Genomic DNA, 17,902 nt, shown 5'->3' on the forward strand with positions numbered 1-17,902 from the left:
TGCAACCTTATGAAACTTACCTAACCTCTCTGAGCTAGTATCCATAACTATAAAATGAGGATAATGGGTACTTCCTAGTGTTGCGAGGATTAGAGATACAGTGATTTTATATGGCAGGTGTCCAGAATACCACGCCAAGTATACAGTAGGTGTGCAATAAGTGGTAGCTATGTTATTATCAGAAACAGCATAGCCTCTGATAGGGAGCTCTCGAGTGAGAGCATGGAGTTAGGCAGTCCTGACTATGAATGTTGGCCCTGCACCTGCTGATCTTAAGGACTTAAGCTGGTCCCTGGACCCCCATGAACCAGTTTCCTTATTGGTTAAAAGGATAAAATATTAGCAGTGGCTGGCACTCACTGAGGGCTCCCTGTGTGCCAGGCACTGTGCTCAGTGCTTTACAGACAGTTTCTCAGTTAATCTTCCCCCAAACCCTATGCTGTTATTACCATTTTACAGATAAGGAGACTGAGGCTCAGAGAGGTGAGTAACTCACCCAGGAGTGCTGGACCCAGGCAGTGGCCCAGCAGCTGCTCCCCAAATCCCTCCCCTCGCCCATCCCTCTGCAGAGTCCAGTGGACTTAGGGCATTGACTTGATATCTGGACAGGTGCGAGAAGATAGCAGGATGAAGGACTTGAGCCGTCAAAACACTGAGGGCCCAGGAAGCCGTGTCTTCTGGAACCCAAGACTCACTTTCATTGTGTACTTGGTTGGTTTGGAGAATAAAGCACCCCACCCAGCAGCAAGAACAGCTCAGGGTGCTGTGGTGGGCTGTGGTCTGGAGTGGCAGAGAAGGCCCTGGGGTCTGAGTGGACCCCAAGCTGACTGTGACTCAGCTGGTGGGAGGAAGAGAAGGATGATCCTATAAGGCTATAGATAGCAACTGTGCATAGTGGCCCTGTGAGGTCATTGCCAGCCTGCTCAGGCCCTGTTTAAAGCACTCCACAGCCTCAGAGGGGTGTAGGAAACCTGGAAAGGGCCCAGGGCAGCAGGGATATGACCAAACTGGAGGGGCAGAAACCAAAAAAGCCTATGAGGAAAGATGAAAGGAATGGGATAAATCAGGGAGGCGAGACGGCTGAGCGATGGCGCTAAGAACGGGCAGAGAAAGCAGGCAAGAGGGGAGGCCGCTTTTCTGTCTGGGTTCAGGTCTAAGAGAGAAGGTTCTTGCTTCCATTTCAGCAGAGGGGTTGGAGTTAGGCCTTGAGAGGCTGTCTGGGGTCCGTGGGGAGGTGGAGGGGCCTATGCCCTTCCTTCCTCGGAGGCTGGAGCGTCCTGTGCCATCTCAGCTGCTCCCGACCCGTCCTGACACCCTCCCACCCCAGCTCAGACGCCCCTTGCCCTCTTCCACCCAGACACACCTGACTCTGGTCAAAGAGCTTCTCCTGCTCTCCTTGGGGTTTTGGGGTGGGACGGGAGCAGTTCAGGGGTGTCCTCTCCCGACGGCTGGAAACATGGGGAGGCAGCCAGATGTGCTGAGGGGAGATATGTGGGGACAAGTGAGAGTCTGAGAGCCCACGGGGGCAGGGGGCCGCACGTGTCTTGTTGGGCAGGACCCAGCGCTCACCCAGTGGGCATGGAAGCCTGCGGAGAGGGAAGAGAGAGCCTGCAGTCTGGAGGGAACTGGTGGAGGGAGAAGGTGTGTCTGGGAGGAAGCTGTCTGTGGCAGGTGCAGCCGCATCTCACCAACCCAGGATGGGATCGGGGCTGCTCTGGGGATGTGCCAGTGACCTGGGTCCCGCTCCCTGGTGAGTCTGGGGTGAGCAGAGTGGCTTCGGACAAGTCTGCCTGGGGAGGCACCAAAAGCTTCGATTTGGCAGAAAAAGGCCTCTGGCATTCCTCAACTTGGGGTCAGAGTAGGGAGGGATGTCCAGGATACTTCGCTTTAAGCAAGGAGAAACTGAGACCCAGAGAAGAGACATGACCAGTCCCACCTCACACAGCTGATCCAGAGCTGAGGCCCAGGCCTCCCACCTCCAGCCTCCCAGCCATATGCTGCTCCTAACACGTCAGGAGGCCTTCCTGGGGGCCTTCCCTTAATGCCACCAACGCCCCCTCCCTGTCCTTGAATTGACTTCCATCCCCATTCTCCCTGCCCCCATCTCTTGCTGATGCAAGTAACACCTGAAATTTACAGGATGGTCAGAGTCCACAAAGCACTTTCACCTCCACCTTCTCATCAGCTCCTCCCATTTGAGGCTCAGCTTTCTCCTCCTCCACCCCCTCTCCCCCCTCCCCCTCCCCCTCCCCCCTCCTCCTCCCCCTCCTCCTCCTCCCCCTTCTCCTCCCCCTCCTCCTCCCCCTTCTCCTCCCCCTCCTCCTCCTCCTCCCCCTCCTCCTCCTCCTCTTCTCCTCCTCTTCTCCCTCCTCCCCTGCCTCTTCCTCCTCCTCCTCCTCCTCCTCCCCAGACTTCCAGATGTCCTATTTGGTAGAATTTGGGGGCTGGGAGGAGGTGAGATGAGCCCCAGACTTCTCCTACTTTGGCAGAAAACCTGCAGAGCTCCATGTCTGTAAAAGGAGCCTGGGGCAGGAGGGGGTTGGAGCCCAGCTGTGCCCCCCCCCCCAGAAGGGTCAGGGGTGTGAGGGTGATGAGGAGGAGGGGGAGGAAGGAGGGGTTTATGAGAACTGGGGTGGGGGTGACAGTGAAGGAAGGGGCCCAGGAAAGGGTCTGGGGTCAGGAGGTGCAGACAGCTGGCAGCGGGAGGCTTGAGGGTCTGGCAGCAGTGAGAGGGGGAGGCTGGCAGAGGAGGGGGCGGGTTGCTGGCTGAGCCTGGGGGGGGGGGGCGGGCAGCACAAGGGAGATGAGTTTCAGGGAGAATCCTGACGCCACTGTTCCCGCTGGGCCCCCCAACTCAACCTCCCCCCCGGGTGATATCAGGAAGAAACAATCGCCTCTGGACATTCCTTCCCTTTTACAGTCACTCCCGGCTCCTCGCAGCCTGTGGAGGTTAAGCAGCCACTACCGCTGAGAGGAAGGTGGATGGGGGGGCAGCATGGGAGGAGGCTGTTGTGGGGAGGGACTTCTGGGAGCACCGAGGCCAGGAGGCGCCAGAGAGCAAGGGCTCTGTGGGGCCACTCGGTGTTCCCAGGCCCTGGGCCCAGAGACTCAAAATGTCAGAAGCTGAGGGGACCTCAGAGATGACCTGGCCTGATCCCCTTTCACACCTGGGCATGAAGGGCCAGGGAGCAAATGGGACTTGCCCAGGTCGCACAAATGGTCATTGGTGAACACCCAGGATGAGCACCCATATCTCAGACTCTGGCTGAGCCCCCCTCCACCCCAGGCTTGGGCCGCCTACCTCCCTACCAAGTGCCAAAGCTGAGGCAAGAGCCAAGGTCTGAGTTCATAGCTGCCACACTGTCCCCAAGGCTCTCGTGCAATGACTACCTCCTGGCCCAACCCAACTCGTGATGGAAGCTCTAGGTCCTCGGCTGGGAAACAGAGAGAGGAGGGGGATGGGCCCTGGAGAAAGGGGCAAAGGGCAACCCTGGAGTTGGGGCTCAGCCGGTGGAGGGAGGGCACACCTGGGGAGGCTCAGCCCTGTCTCACACCTGGGCTCCTGGGGTAGCCCTGGGGTAGGTGAGGAGCTCTCCGACAGGGCAGGGTGGAAGAGTCTCTTCTGCTTTTCTCCTTTGTGACCTCTTTAGATTTTCTTCAATCCAAATGCCTTGTGCTGGCCACATCAGTGTCCCCACTGTAGCCATCCACCCATGGCAGCCCCCTGCCCCCCACCCCACCATCCCTGCCATCCATGGGATCAGGGAGGTCCTATGAGTAGCCAGGGTCCTTGTCTTCCAGGGAGCCCTCTGTGAGGTCCAGAGATCCTAGGTCCTAGGCAGCCATAAGCCCTCCAGACAGAGTTTAGCGGAGAGCAGGAAGCAGCAGATGCAGAGGTCTGGAGGCCCAAACGAGCTTGGCAGTGTGACCCAACAGAAAAGAGGACAGTGGGCATCGGTGTGAGGCCAGCCCGAAGGAGAGGGGAGTGAGCTGAGGTTGGCAAGGTCAGCAGGGCCAGTCCTGTGGGGCCTCGGAGGCCACGATGAGTTTGGCTTTTGCTGACTCAGTAGTTCAGGGAAGGGAGAGAAAGTGGGAATGGGGGACAGGCAAACTCCAAAAGGCACGAGACTGTCCCCAAGTATTTGAACAGCAGATCTGTGAAAGTGGGGCTCTTCTTGCTCTGCTTGGCTTCCAGGTTAGCATATGTGGCAGAGCAGAGACACATCACCTGGGTTCAAATACAAGGAAGTGTTCCTAGAGCAGAGCCGTCCACCATCCCATGGCAGAGTCGTGTTAGGTACCCATGACTCTTTGTGGAATGGAATGGGCTGCCTGGAGACAGAGTTCCCAGGCAGCGGAGGGACCGAGCTGGACCAGTGCTTGCTGGAGCCACAGTAGAGAAGACTTAAAGTGGAACTGAGAAATGGGAGCATTGGACTGGTTGACCTTGTGACCTATGAAGTTACCGCTAACCTTAAGTTTCCAAGACTCTCCAAGGTCAGAGCAATCTGGGAAGATTTCAAGCAAAAGCAGAACTGACTTCTTTGATTGACTCAACAAATTGTATTGATAACACCCATGGTGCAAGGCACCACACCACATACACAAATGTACAAATAGTCCCCCTTTTCTGACAAATGCTGAAGGAAATGGTCTGTCTTGGTGGACCTTCTCATTTCCAATATCAATTAGCTCAAGTAAGAGATGTGACCGTAAAATAATGTGACTGTTATGTTTTTTTGTAAACAGCTTGCCAAAATTTATACATTCAGAAGTGTGTCTGGAGGATGTTCATAGCAGCATTGTTTATAATAGCAAAAGAATGGAAACAATATAAATGTCCAAATAAAAAATTGGCCAAATAAATTATGGCAATTCCATGCAGTGAAAAACAAAAGAGAATATTAAGAAAAATGACTGAAAACCCCTAAACAAAGAAAAGAGTAGGATCAGATGGCTTCACTGTTGAATTCTACCCAACATTTCAGAATTAACAGCAATCCTTCTCAACTCTTCCAACCTAAAGAGGAGGGAACATTCCTAACTCATTCTGTGAGGCCAACATTACCCTGATACCAAAGCCAGACAAAGACAAACAAGAAAATAAATAAAACTACAGACCTATATCCTTTATGAATATTGATGTAAAAATTCTCAACAAAATTAATTCATCAGCATATTAAAAGGATTATACACCATGACCAAGTGGAATTTATTCCTGGAATGCAAGGATGGTTCAACATATGAAAATCAATCAGCATAATACACCACATTAACAGAATGAAGGGAAAACCCCATGTGATCAATTTCATTTACAGTAGCATCAAAAAGAATAAAATACTTAGGAATAAACATAACCAAGGAGGCATAAGACTTGTACATTGAAGACTACAAAACATTGATGAGATAAATTAAAGAAGACAAAAATAAATGGAAAGACATTGCATGTTCATTGATTTGAAGACAATATTGTTAAGCTGTCAATACTATCCAAAGAGATCTACAGATTCAATGCAACCTCTATCAAAATCCCACTAATGTTGGGGCTGGCCAGGTGGCGCAGTGGTTAAGTGAACACATTGTGCTTCGGTGACGGCCCAGGGTTCCCTGGTTTGGATCCTGGGTGTGGACATGGCGCCATTTGGCATGCCATGCTGTGGTAGGCATCTCACATATAAAGTGGAGGAAGATGGGCATGGATGTTAGCTCAGGGCCAGTCTTCCTCAGCCAAAAGAGGAGGATTGGCAGCAGTTAGCTCAGTTAGCTAGTCTTCCTCAAAAAAAAAAAAAAATACCACTAATGTTTTTTGAATAAATAGAGAAATCCATCCTAAAATTCATATGGAATCTCAAGGGACCCTGAATAGCCAAAACGTCTTGAAAAAAGAAGAACAAAGTTGGAAGACTCACACATCCTGATTTCAAAACTTACTACAAAGCTACAGTAATCAAAACAGTGTGGTACTGGCATGAGGGCAGATATATAGGCCAATGGAATAGAATAGAGACAGAAATAAATCCTCATGTATATGGCTAAATGGTTTTCAAAACCATTCAATGGGGAAAGGCCAGTCTTTTCAACAAATGGGGCTAGGAAGACTGGACATTCACATGCAAAAGAATGAAGTTGGACCCTTACCTTATACCACATGTAAAAATTGACTCAAAATGGATCAAAGACATAAAACTGTAAAACTCTTAGAAGAAAACACAAGGTAAAATTTGTGACATTGGATTTGGTAATGATTTCTTGGATATGACACCAAAGGCACAGGCAATAAAAGAAAAAATAGATAAATTGGACTTCATAAAACTTAAAAACTTTTGTGTTTCAAAGGATACTATCAGGGTCGGCCCAGTGGCGCAGAGGTTAAGTGTGCACATTCCGTTTCAGTGGCCCGGGGTTCACCAGTTTGGATCCCGGGTATAGACATGGCACTGCTTGGCAAGCCATGCTGTGGTAGGCGTCCCACATATAAAGTGGAGGAAGATGAGCACGGACGTTAGCTCAGGGCCAGTCTTCCTCAGCAAAAAGTGGAGGATTGGCAGCAGACGTTAGCTCAGGGCTAATCTTCTTCAGGAAAAAAAAAAAAGGATACTATCAACAGAATGAAAAGCCAACCCACAGAATGGGACCTCTTGAATTTTGCACCAAGTACATTACTCATCCAGATAAATTATTATTATTTTTAATATGTCCAATTCTAAGGAATCCCCCGGGGAAGCTAAACTCGTACTCCAGCGGTGCTGCCCAGTTCTGAACGTGTTTTGGAGCACTTCTCTTTCACCTGCCTTCCAAGCCTCGGAGTGTTGTTTTGCTGTCCTCCATGGCAGCAAATCCTCAGGAGTGGAACTGAATTTTGAAACAGCCCCAAGTGGTTCTGAGCCAAGTCTGGTAGATGTTGATTTTAACTAGAGAATGGATGGCATAATTTATTTATTTGTTTTCTGCCTCATTTCACCAAGGAACTGAGGCCTCGAGCTGGACTGAAGGGCAATTTCCTTATGTGGTCTGGAGACTCTGCACAGAGAGGAGTCCCAAAAATGTTCTGTCCTACCCACAGCATGGAAATGGACGCATAGTCTCCTACAGCAGAGTAGATTAGTCAGGATTGTTTTGGCTACAAGTGACAGAAGCCAACACCCAGTGCCTTAAGTGAAAAAAGGGAAAGTTTCCTTGGCCCCAAAGCCAGGAAGGGTACTGGGAGAGCTCACAAAATTGAGGGAAAAGCTGCAGAGCCAGGGCCCCAGGGGCTGGAATTTAGGACTTCTGCCCGCCTTCTCCTCTTCTCCAGGTGTCTCTGCTTCTCCTTGCATGTTGACTTCTCTTTCCTCCTACTCCAGAAAGACCTCCCCAGCAGGCAGGAAACATGGGTGTCACAGGCTCCGGTTTAGTAATCTCAATTCTATCTACAAATTCCAGGGAAAGTCTCTGATTGGCCCTGCCCAGGTCCAGGCCCACCCCTTGAGCCAATCACTGCAGTCAGAGAGATGCATTTACAAGACTGGCTGAGAGCTGAGTCACTTGTCCACTAGTCCACTCATGGCGGGGGTGTATGTGTGTGTAGCATTTGTTACCAAAATAAGGGCATGGAAAAGAAAGCTTGCAGCCTACCTTGAATAACAACAAAGACGGGGCTGCCTAGGATGTGCTAAGGATCCACACAGTCGCCAAAGTTCTCCAGGAGCCTACAATCCAGTTTGGGAGCTGAGACACAAAAATAACCAGAACAAAACAGCTTGCACTGACTCCAAGTCTGGATAAGAATATCTGGAACTCCCCAGCCACCTCATAAGCTTGTCTCTTGGATAAAAATTAGACATTTCATGGGAAAGGGCTTTCAAAAGACAGCAGTAACAAAGGCCCTTACAGTTCACCTGGCACATTCACACCCACCCTGGGGACAAAGCACGGCCTCTGGAGTCAGACTGCCTCAGCTCCCCGAGCTATAAAAGGGGACTGATACCCGTCCCTCCCTCATAAGGTTGTTGGGGAACTGGGGATCATGGGTGAGGAGTGCTGAGCAGAGTGGCCCCCAGTGGGTGCTCGGTATATGGAAGGTATTATTACTTGCATATTGTTGCTTGAGCCTCTTCACACCTTCACAGGGTAGACATGGCAAGGCTGACTATTCCCACTTTAGGGCTGAGGACACAGAGCAGTGAAGAGCTGGCCTGCTTGGAATTAACGTGCTGGTGATGGCAGAGCTACGGAAAGACCAGCACTGTGTTTCCCAGAGTGGCATTCCAAAAGGGTCAGACCTAAGAGAGGCCTGTAGAGTGCTAGGTGGAGGTGTAAAGAGACAGCCAGTGTTCCCGGAGAAGTGGGGATGTCCTTAGGGCACAGCCAGGGCCTCGCACCAAGGAGGGGGCTGTGAAGGGATGGGCAAGTCCTCCACGGGGCTCTATTCCTGCTGGGGGCTTGGAGCATTGTGGGGGTGGGACGTGCAGTCACGTATCACCCCAAGCCTTCCTCCGCCATCTGACACCCCTGCCTCCTCAGGTACCCGGCCCCCGCCCCCCAGAGCTCCTCTCCTGTGCACTTGTTTCCTGGACCCGATGCATTCTCCTCTATAAATACCAGCTCTGGTATTTTGGGCTGGCAGCTGTTGCTGCCAGGGAGATGGCTGAGTTGACATGAGGCTCCTGACAAAACACAAACCCCTTGTGTGTGGGGGTGTGGGTGGTGTGAGGAGGGGGATGAATCAGAGTGGGGATGGGGGCGGGGACAAGGGGGCAGAAGCTGGGTGAAGCTGATGGTGCCAGGGTTAGAGTGTATACAGCAAGTGGAAACTCAGAGCACACCAGACCCTTCCTGGAACTCACCCTGTTGTTTATAAACTTGAGCCCCCACCCTCACCCACAGGGGACGGTAAAGGGCCCACACTAGTCCAGAGGGAAACTGAGGCACAGAGCTAGAAAACAGGTGCCCGTGGACATACTTGAGCAGGTCTGGATACACCAGGCCATACCAGCTCTGGCCAGGATTGCTATCTGTGCCCAAGGGCCCCCTTCCACCCTCCCTGCCTGCCTAGAGACCCTCTTCCTCTAGGCCTGCCTGGTGGGCTCCTGGTCTTTGCCTGAGCCCTCCCAAACTCTACCACTTTCAGAGAATCTTTAGAAAAAAAGGGATTTGGAGCCTGTCTTGGGAACAGGCCTTGTCCCTTAGGAAATAACCCAAAGTCTCTCCTTGGAGCAAAAAGGAGACCCTCAAACTAAATGGGGTCCTCTCCTCTGCTGTGTCCCCTGAGCACCCCCAGGAGGAGGCTGGCACCCAAGGGTTGAAAGGGAGGTTCCAGACATGCCAGCTGCCCTAGTGAAGGGGTTGGCGGGCCTGCCCATCTTCTGCCCTTCTAGGTCTATCAGCCTCTCCCACACCCCTCACGGGCCCCCCACCCGCCAGCTGAGGGGCGCAGGCCTCTTGCGGGGGAGCTGGCCTCCCCGCCCCCACGCCAGCGTCCGCCCTTTCCTGGCAGGACAGCGGATCCTGCAGCTGTCAGGGGAGGGGCGCGGGGGCTGATGTCAGGAGGGATACAAATAGTGCCGACCGCTGGGGCCCTGTATCCCTTCTCGGCATCCACTCTCCAGCCGGCCGCCCGCCGCCTCCTCCGCGCCGTCCAGCCTCGCCCGCGCCGCCACCATGAGCCAGGCCTACTCGTCCAGCCAGCGCACCTCCTCCTACAGCCGCACCTTCGGCCCGGCCTCGGGCTTCCGGCTCGGCTCCCCGCTGAGCTCGCCAGTGTTCCCGCGCACGGGCTTCGGCACCAAGGGCTCCTCGAGCTCGGTGACGTCCCGCGTGTACCAGGTGTCGCGCACGTCGGGCGGGGCCGGGGGCCTGGGGGCGCTGCGGACCAGCCGGCTGGGGGTGGCCCGCGCGCCCTCCTATGGCGCGGGCGAGCTGCTGGACTTCTCGCTGGCCGACGCCGTGAACCAGGAGTTCCTGACCACGCGCACCAACGAGAAGGTGGAGCTGCAGGAGCTCAACGATCGCTTCGCCAACTACATCGAGAAGGTGCGCTTCCTGGAGCAGCAGAACGCCGCGCTCGCCGCCGAGGTCAACCGGCTCAAGGGCCGCGAGCCGACGCGGGTGGCCGAGATCTACGAGGAGGAGCTGCGCGAGCTGCGGCGCCAGGTGGAGGTGCTCACCAACCAGCGCGCCCGCGTCGAGGTCGAGCGCGACAACCTGCTGGACGACCTGCAGCGGCTCAAGGCCAAGTGAGGCCCCGGGCGCCCCCAGAACCCCTTCCACTGTCTGAGCGCGGGAGGCTGGGCCTGGGGGCTCGGGTCCCAGCTGTCAGCACCTGCCTTCTCCACCGTGCCTGGAACCCTCTCCCACCCTAGGCAGGGAGAAGGTCATCGACCTGTGCCCCCCAGAGGGGAGATGGACTCCAGGTCGCTCCCTTGTGTTCCCATTCTGCAAAGGAGGAGTTTTCTTGGGAACATCATGGGGTGGAAATAGGAGACTTTGGGAGAACTCGTACCCTGTGGACAGCCCCTTAAAAAGCATCTTAAGATGCTGGGTGATGTTGATGGGGGTCGACAGGCAGATTGATGGAGCAAGGAGGCCTGTGTACTCTCACAGGGAGAGAAGACGTTGATAGGAGACAAGGAAATTTGGAACAAGCTGGGAAGGACAGGGGGTAGGGGTATCGGAGCACTAGCTCTCGGATCATCTATGGTGAGGCCCTGGGGAGGGGGCGATAGAGGGGATCTTGGCTCCTGGGCCAGACTGAGGCTGTGCCGTCTCACAAGGGGAATAGATAAGCTAGAGGAACAGGGAGGGGGGAAGCTTGGGGGACTGGCTAGTGGGCTCCACCAGGCTCCCAGTACAAAAGGCAGAAAGCACTCATGGGTCCTGCCTCCAGCAGCCCAAGGGAACAAAGTCACGGTCCTGCCACCGAGGTCACAGACTGGTTGAGCACCTACATGGGCCAGACAGGGGTTGGAACCAGGAACACAGGGGTGGATAAAATAGACACAGTTCCTAATCCCAGGGAGGTCACAATCTGGAGGAGACAGAGACTTCCAGGGTGTGGCTCCCGGGAAGAAATTGGGCCACTTCCGGTCCCCTCCCTGGGTGGGCGGGGCCTCCTGTCTCTACCCAGCAGCCAGGCCTCCTCTCTCTGTCCTGAGCCTGCTCCCTGGGCAGCCCCCAGCCAGTCTCCACTGCGGGTTTTATCCCCACCAACTGTCTGTCCTGTCTGTCTGTTCCCGCCAGGCTGCAAGAGGAGATTCAGCTGAAAGAAGAAGCGGAGAACAATTTGGCTGCCTTCCGAGCGGTGAGCTCTTTGGTCCCTCAGCCACCTTACCCCTCTGTCCTCTCTGTGCGGCCCCTGGTCTCCCTCTGCCCTGCTTGGGTGATCAGTGATGCTGTCCCTCTTGCTTGACCTCTCCCAGGATGTGGATGCAGCTACCCTAGCTAGAATTGACCTGGAGCGCAGGATCGAATCTCTCAACGAGGAAATCGCGTTCCTTAAGAAAGTGCACGAAGAGGTATGCCCTCGTCTTCCTCCTCAGGGTCCTCAGAACCTGGTGATAGCAACTGGAAAGGGAGGTGGTGCCAGGTTCTGGGAACGAGGGCGTGAAGTGCCATGTGCTGCATGGGAATGGGTAGGGCACTGAAGTCCAGCCTCTCCCTGCAGGAGATCCGAGAGCTACAGGCCCAGCTTCAGGAACAGCAAGTCCAGGTGGAGATGGACATGTCCAAGCCAGACCTCACCGCCGCCCTCCGGGACATCCGGGCTCAGTACGAGACCATCGCGGCTAAGAACATCTCCGAAGCCGAGGAGTGGTACAAGTCAAAGGTGGGTGGCCTGGCCTGGGGTCTCTGAGCACTCTGTCCCCCTCAATCCTGGTCTGGAGGTGCTTCCTGTGGCTCTATCCATGGGAGGAGGCTGAACTCAGGGTGTCTGTGCTCCCTTGCCCACCCTACCTACATTCTGCTTCCTCCTTATCTCGGGGCCTCTCTCTCTGCCCTTAGGTGTCCGACCTGACCCAGGCAGCCAACAAGAACAATGATGCACTGCGCCAGGCCAAGCAGGAGATGATGGAGTACCGACACCAGATCCAGTCCTACACCTGCGAGATCGACGCCCTCAAGGGCACTGTGAGTCCCTGCCCACCTCGCCGGGCCAGCCCTTCCTGCATGCAGCTCACACTCTCACTTTGGGACCTTGGGCCCATCACGTATCCTCTCTGGGCCTCTGTCTTCTCAAATCTACCATAGGGGTGAAAACAGACCGGTGGATTCCCATTGGACTCCCAGGAATCGTGGGGCTCCTGTGTGGGCGCGGGGAGGCCAAACATCGATGCTCCCTTTATCAGTCCTGTCCTGTCCTCTGAGTTTCCATGTAGGACTTCATTTGAGTTCAGGGATCCCTGGCTCAGAACAGTTTGACAGCTCCTGGACCCGACCATCTCAGACCCGAGGCTGTGTCTCTCTCCATCCTGGGCCCCTAGTGTCTCCCTCCGCCCCTAGCCCGTGCTTAACCTGGGCCCCCGTCCCCTGCAGAACGACTCCCTGATGAGGCAGATGCGGGAACTGGAGGACCGCTTTGCTAGTGAGGCCAGCGGCTACCAGGACAACATCGCACGCCTGGAGGAGGAGATCCGGCACCTCAAGGATGAGATGGCCCGCCACCTGCGCGAGTACCAGGACCTGCTCAACGTCAAGATGGCCCTGGATGTGGAGATTGCCACCTACCGGAAGCTGCTGGAGGGCGAGGAGAGCCGGTGAGGGGCAAAGCAGGGGCAGGTGGTAGCGTTCTGGGAGATGCTGGGGGGCCTGTTCCTGCCCTGGGGAGGGGCTCGGGATCACCTTAACAAGATCTGGAAACAATATTGTACAAGAGGCCACCACTCCACTAAATACAGAGAATTAACCAAGGCCACCTGGGTAAAAAGGGATTTAATTAATGGCTTTTATAAAAAGAGAAATGTAAGTATTCCCTCATCCACCTTCAAAATTAAGAATCAGCAGCATAAAACCATATTCAGCAACCAGTAATAAAATATTACTGCCAGTCAAGGGAGAGATGAGAGCAGAGTGGGGAATGGTGAGGAAGGAAAGATAGAGATGAATAGGGCCAGAGGGAGAGATGGAGAGCCTTGGCTAAGAGAAAGGGTGTAGAGATTCGTGCACCAGGGGTGTGCACACACACGCACGCAAACACGTTCATAAGAAAGACACAGAATGACATGCTCAGAGCAACTCACCTTGACACACAGAAAACAACATACAACTGGAGGGGGAACTTTCCTGGGTGATGGAAATGTTGTATATCGTGATTTAGACTGGTAATTCCATGGCTGTGGACACTGATCAGAACTCACTGAATTGCACGCTAAAGATTTGTGCATTTCCCCGTATGTAAACTTAACTTCAATTTAAATCGGTCAGTGACTCGAACAAATGATGCCCATTGATACTCGTAAAAACGACAATATCTGAAGTTTAAGAAAATCAGCAGACGTATTTAGACACAGACTTAGACTAAAGAGAGTTCAGATTTCGTAGAATTACATCTAAATGTAATGACCCTTTGAGGTAGCTGACATCTCATTGCGTTTTCCCAGCACTAGGCATAAGTGGGGATGGCGGTTCCTGGAAGTTGCCCCCACATGGGTGGGCCAGAGGTTCCCAGCCTGGCCAGAGGGTGGGCACACACCTTGGATGTCGCCCACAGCTGCTATTGATACACCCTTCGATGCCAAGAGCAAGAAGGAAATCCTGGTGAAGTGGAGGGCGCAGTGGGGTTGGGGGTCCTAGTGTCATGCAGGCGAGTCAGAGATAGAATGGGCGATCCCTCCAGAAGAGACAGTGCCTGGAACAGCTGGAGTTGGCCTTTGGCCTCATGCTCCGAGCCGTGTGGCAGTGGGAGCGTTGGGGTCAGTAGGACTGGGACAGCTCAGGATGGTGTTTAGAGAGGACCAGGGCAAGTTTTGATGGACGGTCATGGGGAGAGACGGAGGGTCCTAACCCTTTTGGGGCTTGGTCTCTCCCTTTTCAGGATCAACCTCCCCATCCAGACCTTCTCTGCCCTCAACTTCCGAGGTGAGTGCGTGTTGCCAGGTGGAGGCTGGGATGGCAGGGGCAGTAGTTCAGCACGGGCACCGCCCAAGGCCAGCTAGGAGGGGAAGATGGAATCATGGGGACAGGGCTGGGGTCTGGGGAAGAAAAAGGGGCTGCTGCGGATGGATGGGGAAGTTTAGGCTGAGGCACCTTCTGACGGAGACAGCCTTTTATTTTATTTTATTTCATTTTATTGTATTGTATTGACCTTGTCCTCTGCACCTTCTGGGAATTTTGAGCATCAGCAAACAACTTCTGTTTCCTGATATATGCAAACTCTGAAGGTACCAGGGGTGTCCTTAAGGGCCTGGCAGCATCTAGAACCATACGCCCCAGGCTGCAAGGCACCCACCACCCACTGTCTGTTTGGCAAGTTGCCAAGTGCCTCCCTCATCACCCCCAGCTGCTTGTGGAACTCCTCCAGTTTGCTGGAGCAAGAAGTTGGATACATATTTTAAAAAATCAAGCCAAACTTTAGCAAAGCCAAACAATTGAAAGAAGGAACTCCTAGGGCATTCTGCCATCCTGACATTAGTAATATGCAGATCGAGTGGCTTTCCAACCCGAGAGAGCAGAAAAACACACCATAGTGATACATTCGGAAAGCAAGTCGGAGTCCTTGGCAGCTTCGCCTTTCCTAGATCAAACCTTTTATGTCTTCGATGTTCATTTCCATCAGGAAAAACACACGCTGTGCTCCACCGAGTTACAAGGTTCATCGCAGGCTGGGAGCTCGCTAAGGACATTCATGAACCGCAGACTCATAGCACTAAGGGCCTAAATGTGACCCTTCCTGGAAAACACAGAACCTCTCTTTCAGCTAGGAGTTTATGCAGACACCAAGTGTGAGCCTTGCATTTAAAATTGCTTAATGTTTTTTGAAATGAATCATTCCGTGGCCACAGTAGGGCAAGAATCAGTGTGACCATTTCACAGTAAGGAAACTGAGGCACAAGGGGCAAGTGACTGGCCACCACGCAATGAATTGGTGACTGACTCTTGTCCATCCCTTTCGTGAAGACATCGAGTTGCTCATCTGGAGTCTTAAAGGGGACTGGGTACAATAGGTTTCTCCAACAGAGTACCTTACAACTGGGCATTGGAGTTCTAACTGTCAGGGTCCAAATTCGTGCAGGGCTGCCCCAGAGCCCAGGGGTGGAGAGGGAGCGAGGAGGCGTGTGGGGAGTGAGAATGCCGGCGGTCACCGCCCTCCTGAGCCAGTCAGCACCTGGATCACGTCTGCTGGCTCCTGAGTGTATCTCAACCGTGGGACTGGCCCCGGGGTCTGCAGAGCTGCCTGCTGGATGCTGGGCTCAAGTCTTGCTGAAAAAGTAGCAGGTACACTTTGAGAGGGTAGGAGTCTTCCTGGCTCTGCCCCATGGGACCAGGGATGGACTCCCAGTTCCTGGAGCAGCCCGGGCCTGCCCTTGATCTGGCTGAGCGTGTGGATGGATCTGTTACAGAAACAAGCCCTGAGCAGAGGGGTTCCGAGGTCCATACCAAGAAGACGGTGATGATCAAGACCATCGAGACCCGGGATGGAGAGGTGAGTGGGCTGCCTGGTCTCCTGATGCTTCGTGGGGGCTCCGGGGTGTGTCTGGGGGGCTGTTAGCCAGGTGCCTTCTACCAGCTGTGCTGGTTCCAGCACCTGCCTGAGGGAAAGGAGTCCTGCTGCAAGGGGGTGGGGCCCAGGACTCTGGCTCCTTCTCCTGCCAGCACCAGGACACACAGGGCTTCTCTTCCTCCCCAGGTCGTCAGTGAGGCCACACAGCAGCAACACGAGGTGCTCTAAAGTTAGAGACCCTCTGCCACCAGAGACCGTCCTCGCCCCTGTCCTCACTCCTCCCAGACCAGCCTCCTTTCATCCCAGGGCACCGCACCCAGCCACAGTGTCCCCTCACAGCCTCTGACCCCTGCTCACCGACCCCCCTCATAGTCCCCACAGGGGACATGGCCCATCCCTGCCCGGGCACAGGCAGCCCACAGCCGTGTGAGTCCTAGATGTTAGAAATGAGTGAGCTGGCTCGGCCACCCTCAGGGTGTGCTGGGCAGGGCTGGGATGAAACCAAGGCCGAGAAGTGACCCGCCTCTCCCACCTCCATGACCTCGGGCTCTAGCCTCTGGCTTTGCAGGGAGCCCCAGAGCAGGATGTTGGGACCTGGCAGGGTCAAGATTGAGCCCCATGGACCTCCCCACTCCCCACTGCCCACTCCCCAGCCAGGGTCAGAGAAAGAAAGGGCAGCCTCCTCAGCAAGCGGGCAGGGAACTGGGGGACTAGCCCCCTGGGAAGACCGGAGGGCTTGAAACTGACCCCATGGGCCCTTAGCTTCCCAGGGTGGGCTCAGAAAGCAGGGGCTGCAAGAGGGAACCCCCGAAGGTGCCAGATGTGGGAGCAGGAGATTCAGAAGGAGAGAGAGTGGGCGAGATGCTGGAGAGGAGAGGAGAGAGGCAGAGAGCGGTCTCAGGCAGGTGCGAGGGGCACCCACCTGGCCGTGCCTGCCCCTCCCCCACTGCAGGGGCTCTGGACAGAAACAATAAAGAGAGAAGCACAAGCCTAACACGTCCCCTGCTGTCTTGACTGCGAAGTCTCCTCTGGGGGCCCCCAGGGCTCTGTCACACTGCCCCTTGAGATGGACTATGTGCTACCCTCCTGCCCAGCCAGGATGTCCCTCATGGCCTGTCACCCCTTCTGCTGCCAGAGCCTGCAAGCCTGACTGCGTGTGTGTAGCGTATGGGGGAGGGGGGGCTGGACAGGGGGCTTTTCTTGGGGAACCACAAATACCTCCCATTAGGCCCCTATTCCAGAACTGCCCCCTTGGGCCCCCTACCCCACCTTTAGATCATCAAGGCCCTGGGACACCACCTGCTGCTCCTTTTGAAGGACGCCTCTGCTCCTCCAGTCCCTTCCCTAAGGAAGCTTACAGCCTCTTCCCATTAAACCTGCCTGAGCGAGCATCTTCTATGCACAAGGGCCAATTCAGGAAAAATTACAAGGTTAAGAAAAATGGAAAGCTCTACCATGTTCTCAGAGAAGAAGACTCAATTCATCCTATATAATCTATCATTTCAGTGCAATGCAATCTCAACTAAAATACCAAGCAGAAATCTGGGGAGAGTTTGGGAAGATAGGAGGTGAACTTATGACATATGGAAAAAAATTAGGAAATCATGGAATAAAGCATTACAGAGATATGTAAAAGGTTTCTGTGGGGAAACCTTAATTATTCAGTATAGGGTGTGGGGGCAGTTAAGTAGCTATGGAGGGGCGAGAGTGAAGGCTGTCTCTGTTTTCACTTTCCAAAAAATAAATTCAAGCGGATCAAAGATTTAGGAAGCTTGATAGATCCATGTAGATGTCAGCATTCCAGTTGCTCCTCACAGATTTAAGGGATCTCTCTTTCAAGGAATCGAGAAGTGGGTAGAGATCACAAACACAAATTTAGACAGTCTGTAGGTGAAATAAACCGAACAGGGTTTTAGTCTTAAGGTCCTTAGTCTGACATTCATAACTGGCTTTTTCCAGGCACTTCCAAAAGCCTTTCTGGTGTCTCTGTCTTTCTCCCCTCCTTGGATGCCGCCCTGGCTAAGTTGCCCCTTCCCTTCTAGGCTGTGTGGGTCGCCCCCTCCAAGGCCACCTTCTCCATGGTATTCTTCACCTTTGCTCTGGGAGCATCCAGGGCGACCCGCCATGTCCGCACCCTCTGACACCAGTGACTCACGGTCATTTTTTTCCTCCCCAGCGCTCCCATGGGGGGAACCTTGCAGGCCCCAGAACTACCCCCAATCAACCTGTAGTGGAATCGAAATAAGAAGCAGCGATTCCAGTGTCTTC

General features: G+C 54.1%; 1 protein-coding gene across 1 annotated transcript; it reads left to right on the top strand.

The window, feature by feature from the left end:
- Positions 1–5,185: 5,185 nt before the first annotated feature.
- On the top strand, positions 5,186–16,628 carry DES (desmin). Its single transcript, XM_070619917.1, has 9 exons — positions 5,186–10,214; positions 11,218–11,278; positions 11,397–11,492; positions 11,642–11,803; positions 11,980–12,105; positions 12,511–12,731; positions 14,009–14,052; positions 15,534–15,616; positions 15,821–16,628. Exons 1-9 carry the CDS (start codon positions 9,640–9,642, stop codon positions 15,860–15,862), a joined length of 1,410 nt encoding a protein of 469 aa, XP_070476018.1. The 5' UTR covers positions 5,186–9,639; the 3' UTR covers positions 15,863–16,628.
- Positions 16,629–17,902: the final 1,274 nt, after the last annotated feature.

Source organism: Equus przewalskii, chromosome 5, assembly GCF_037783145.1.
Source record: "Equus przewalskii isolate Varuska chromosome 5, EquPr2, whole genome shotgun sequence".
Taxonomy (NCBI): Eukaryota; Metazoa; Chordata; class Mammalia; order Perissodactyla; family Equidae; genus Equus; species Equus przewalskii.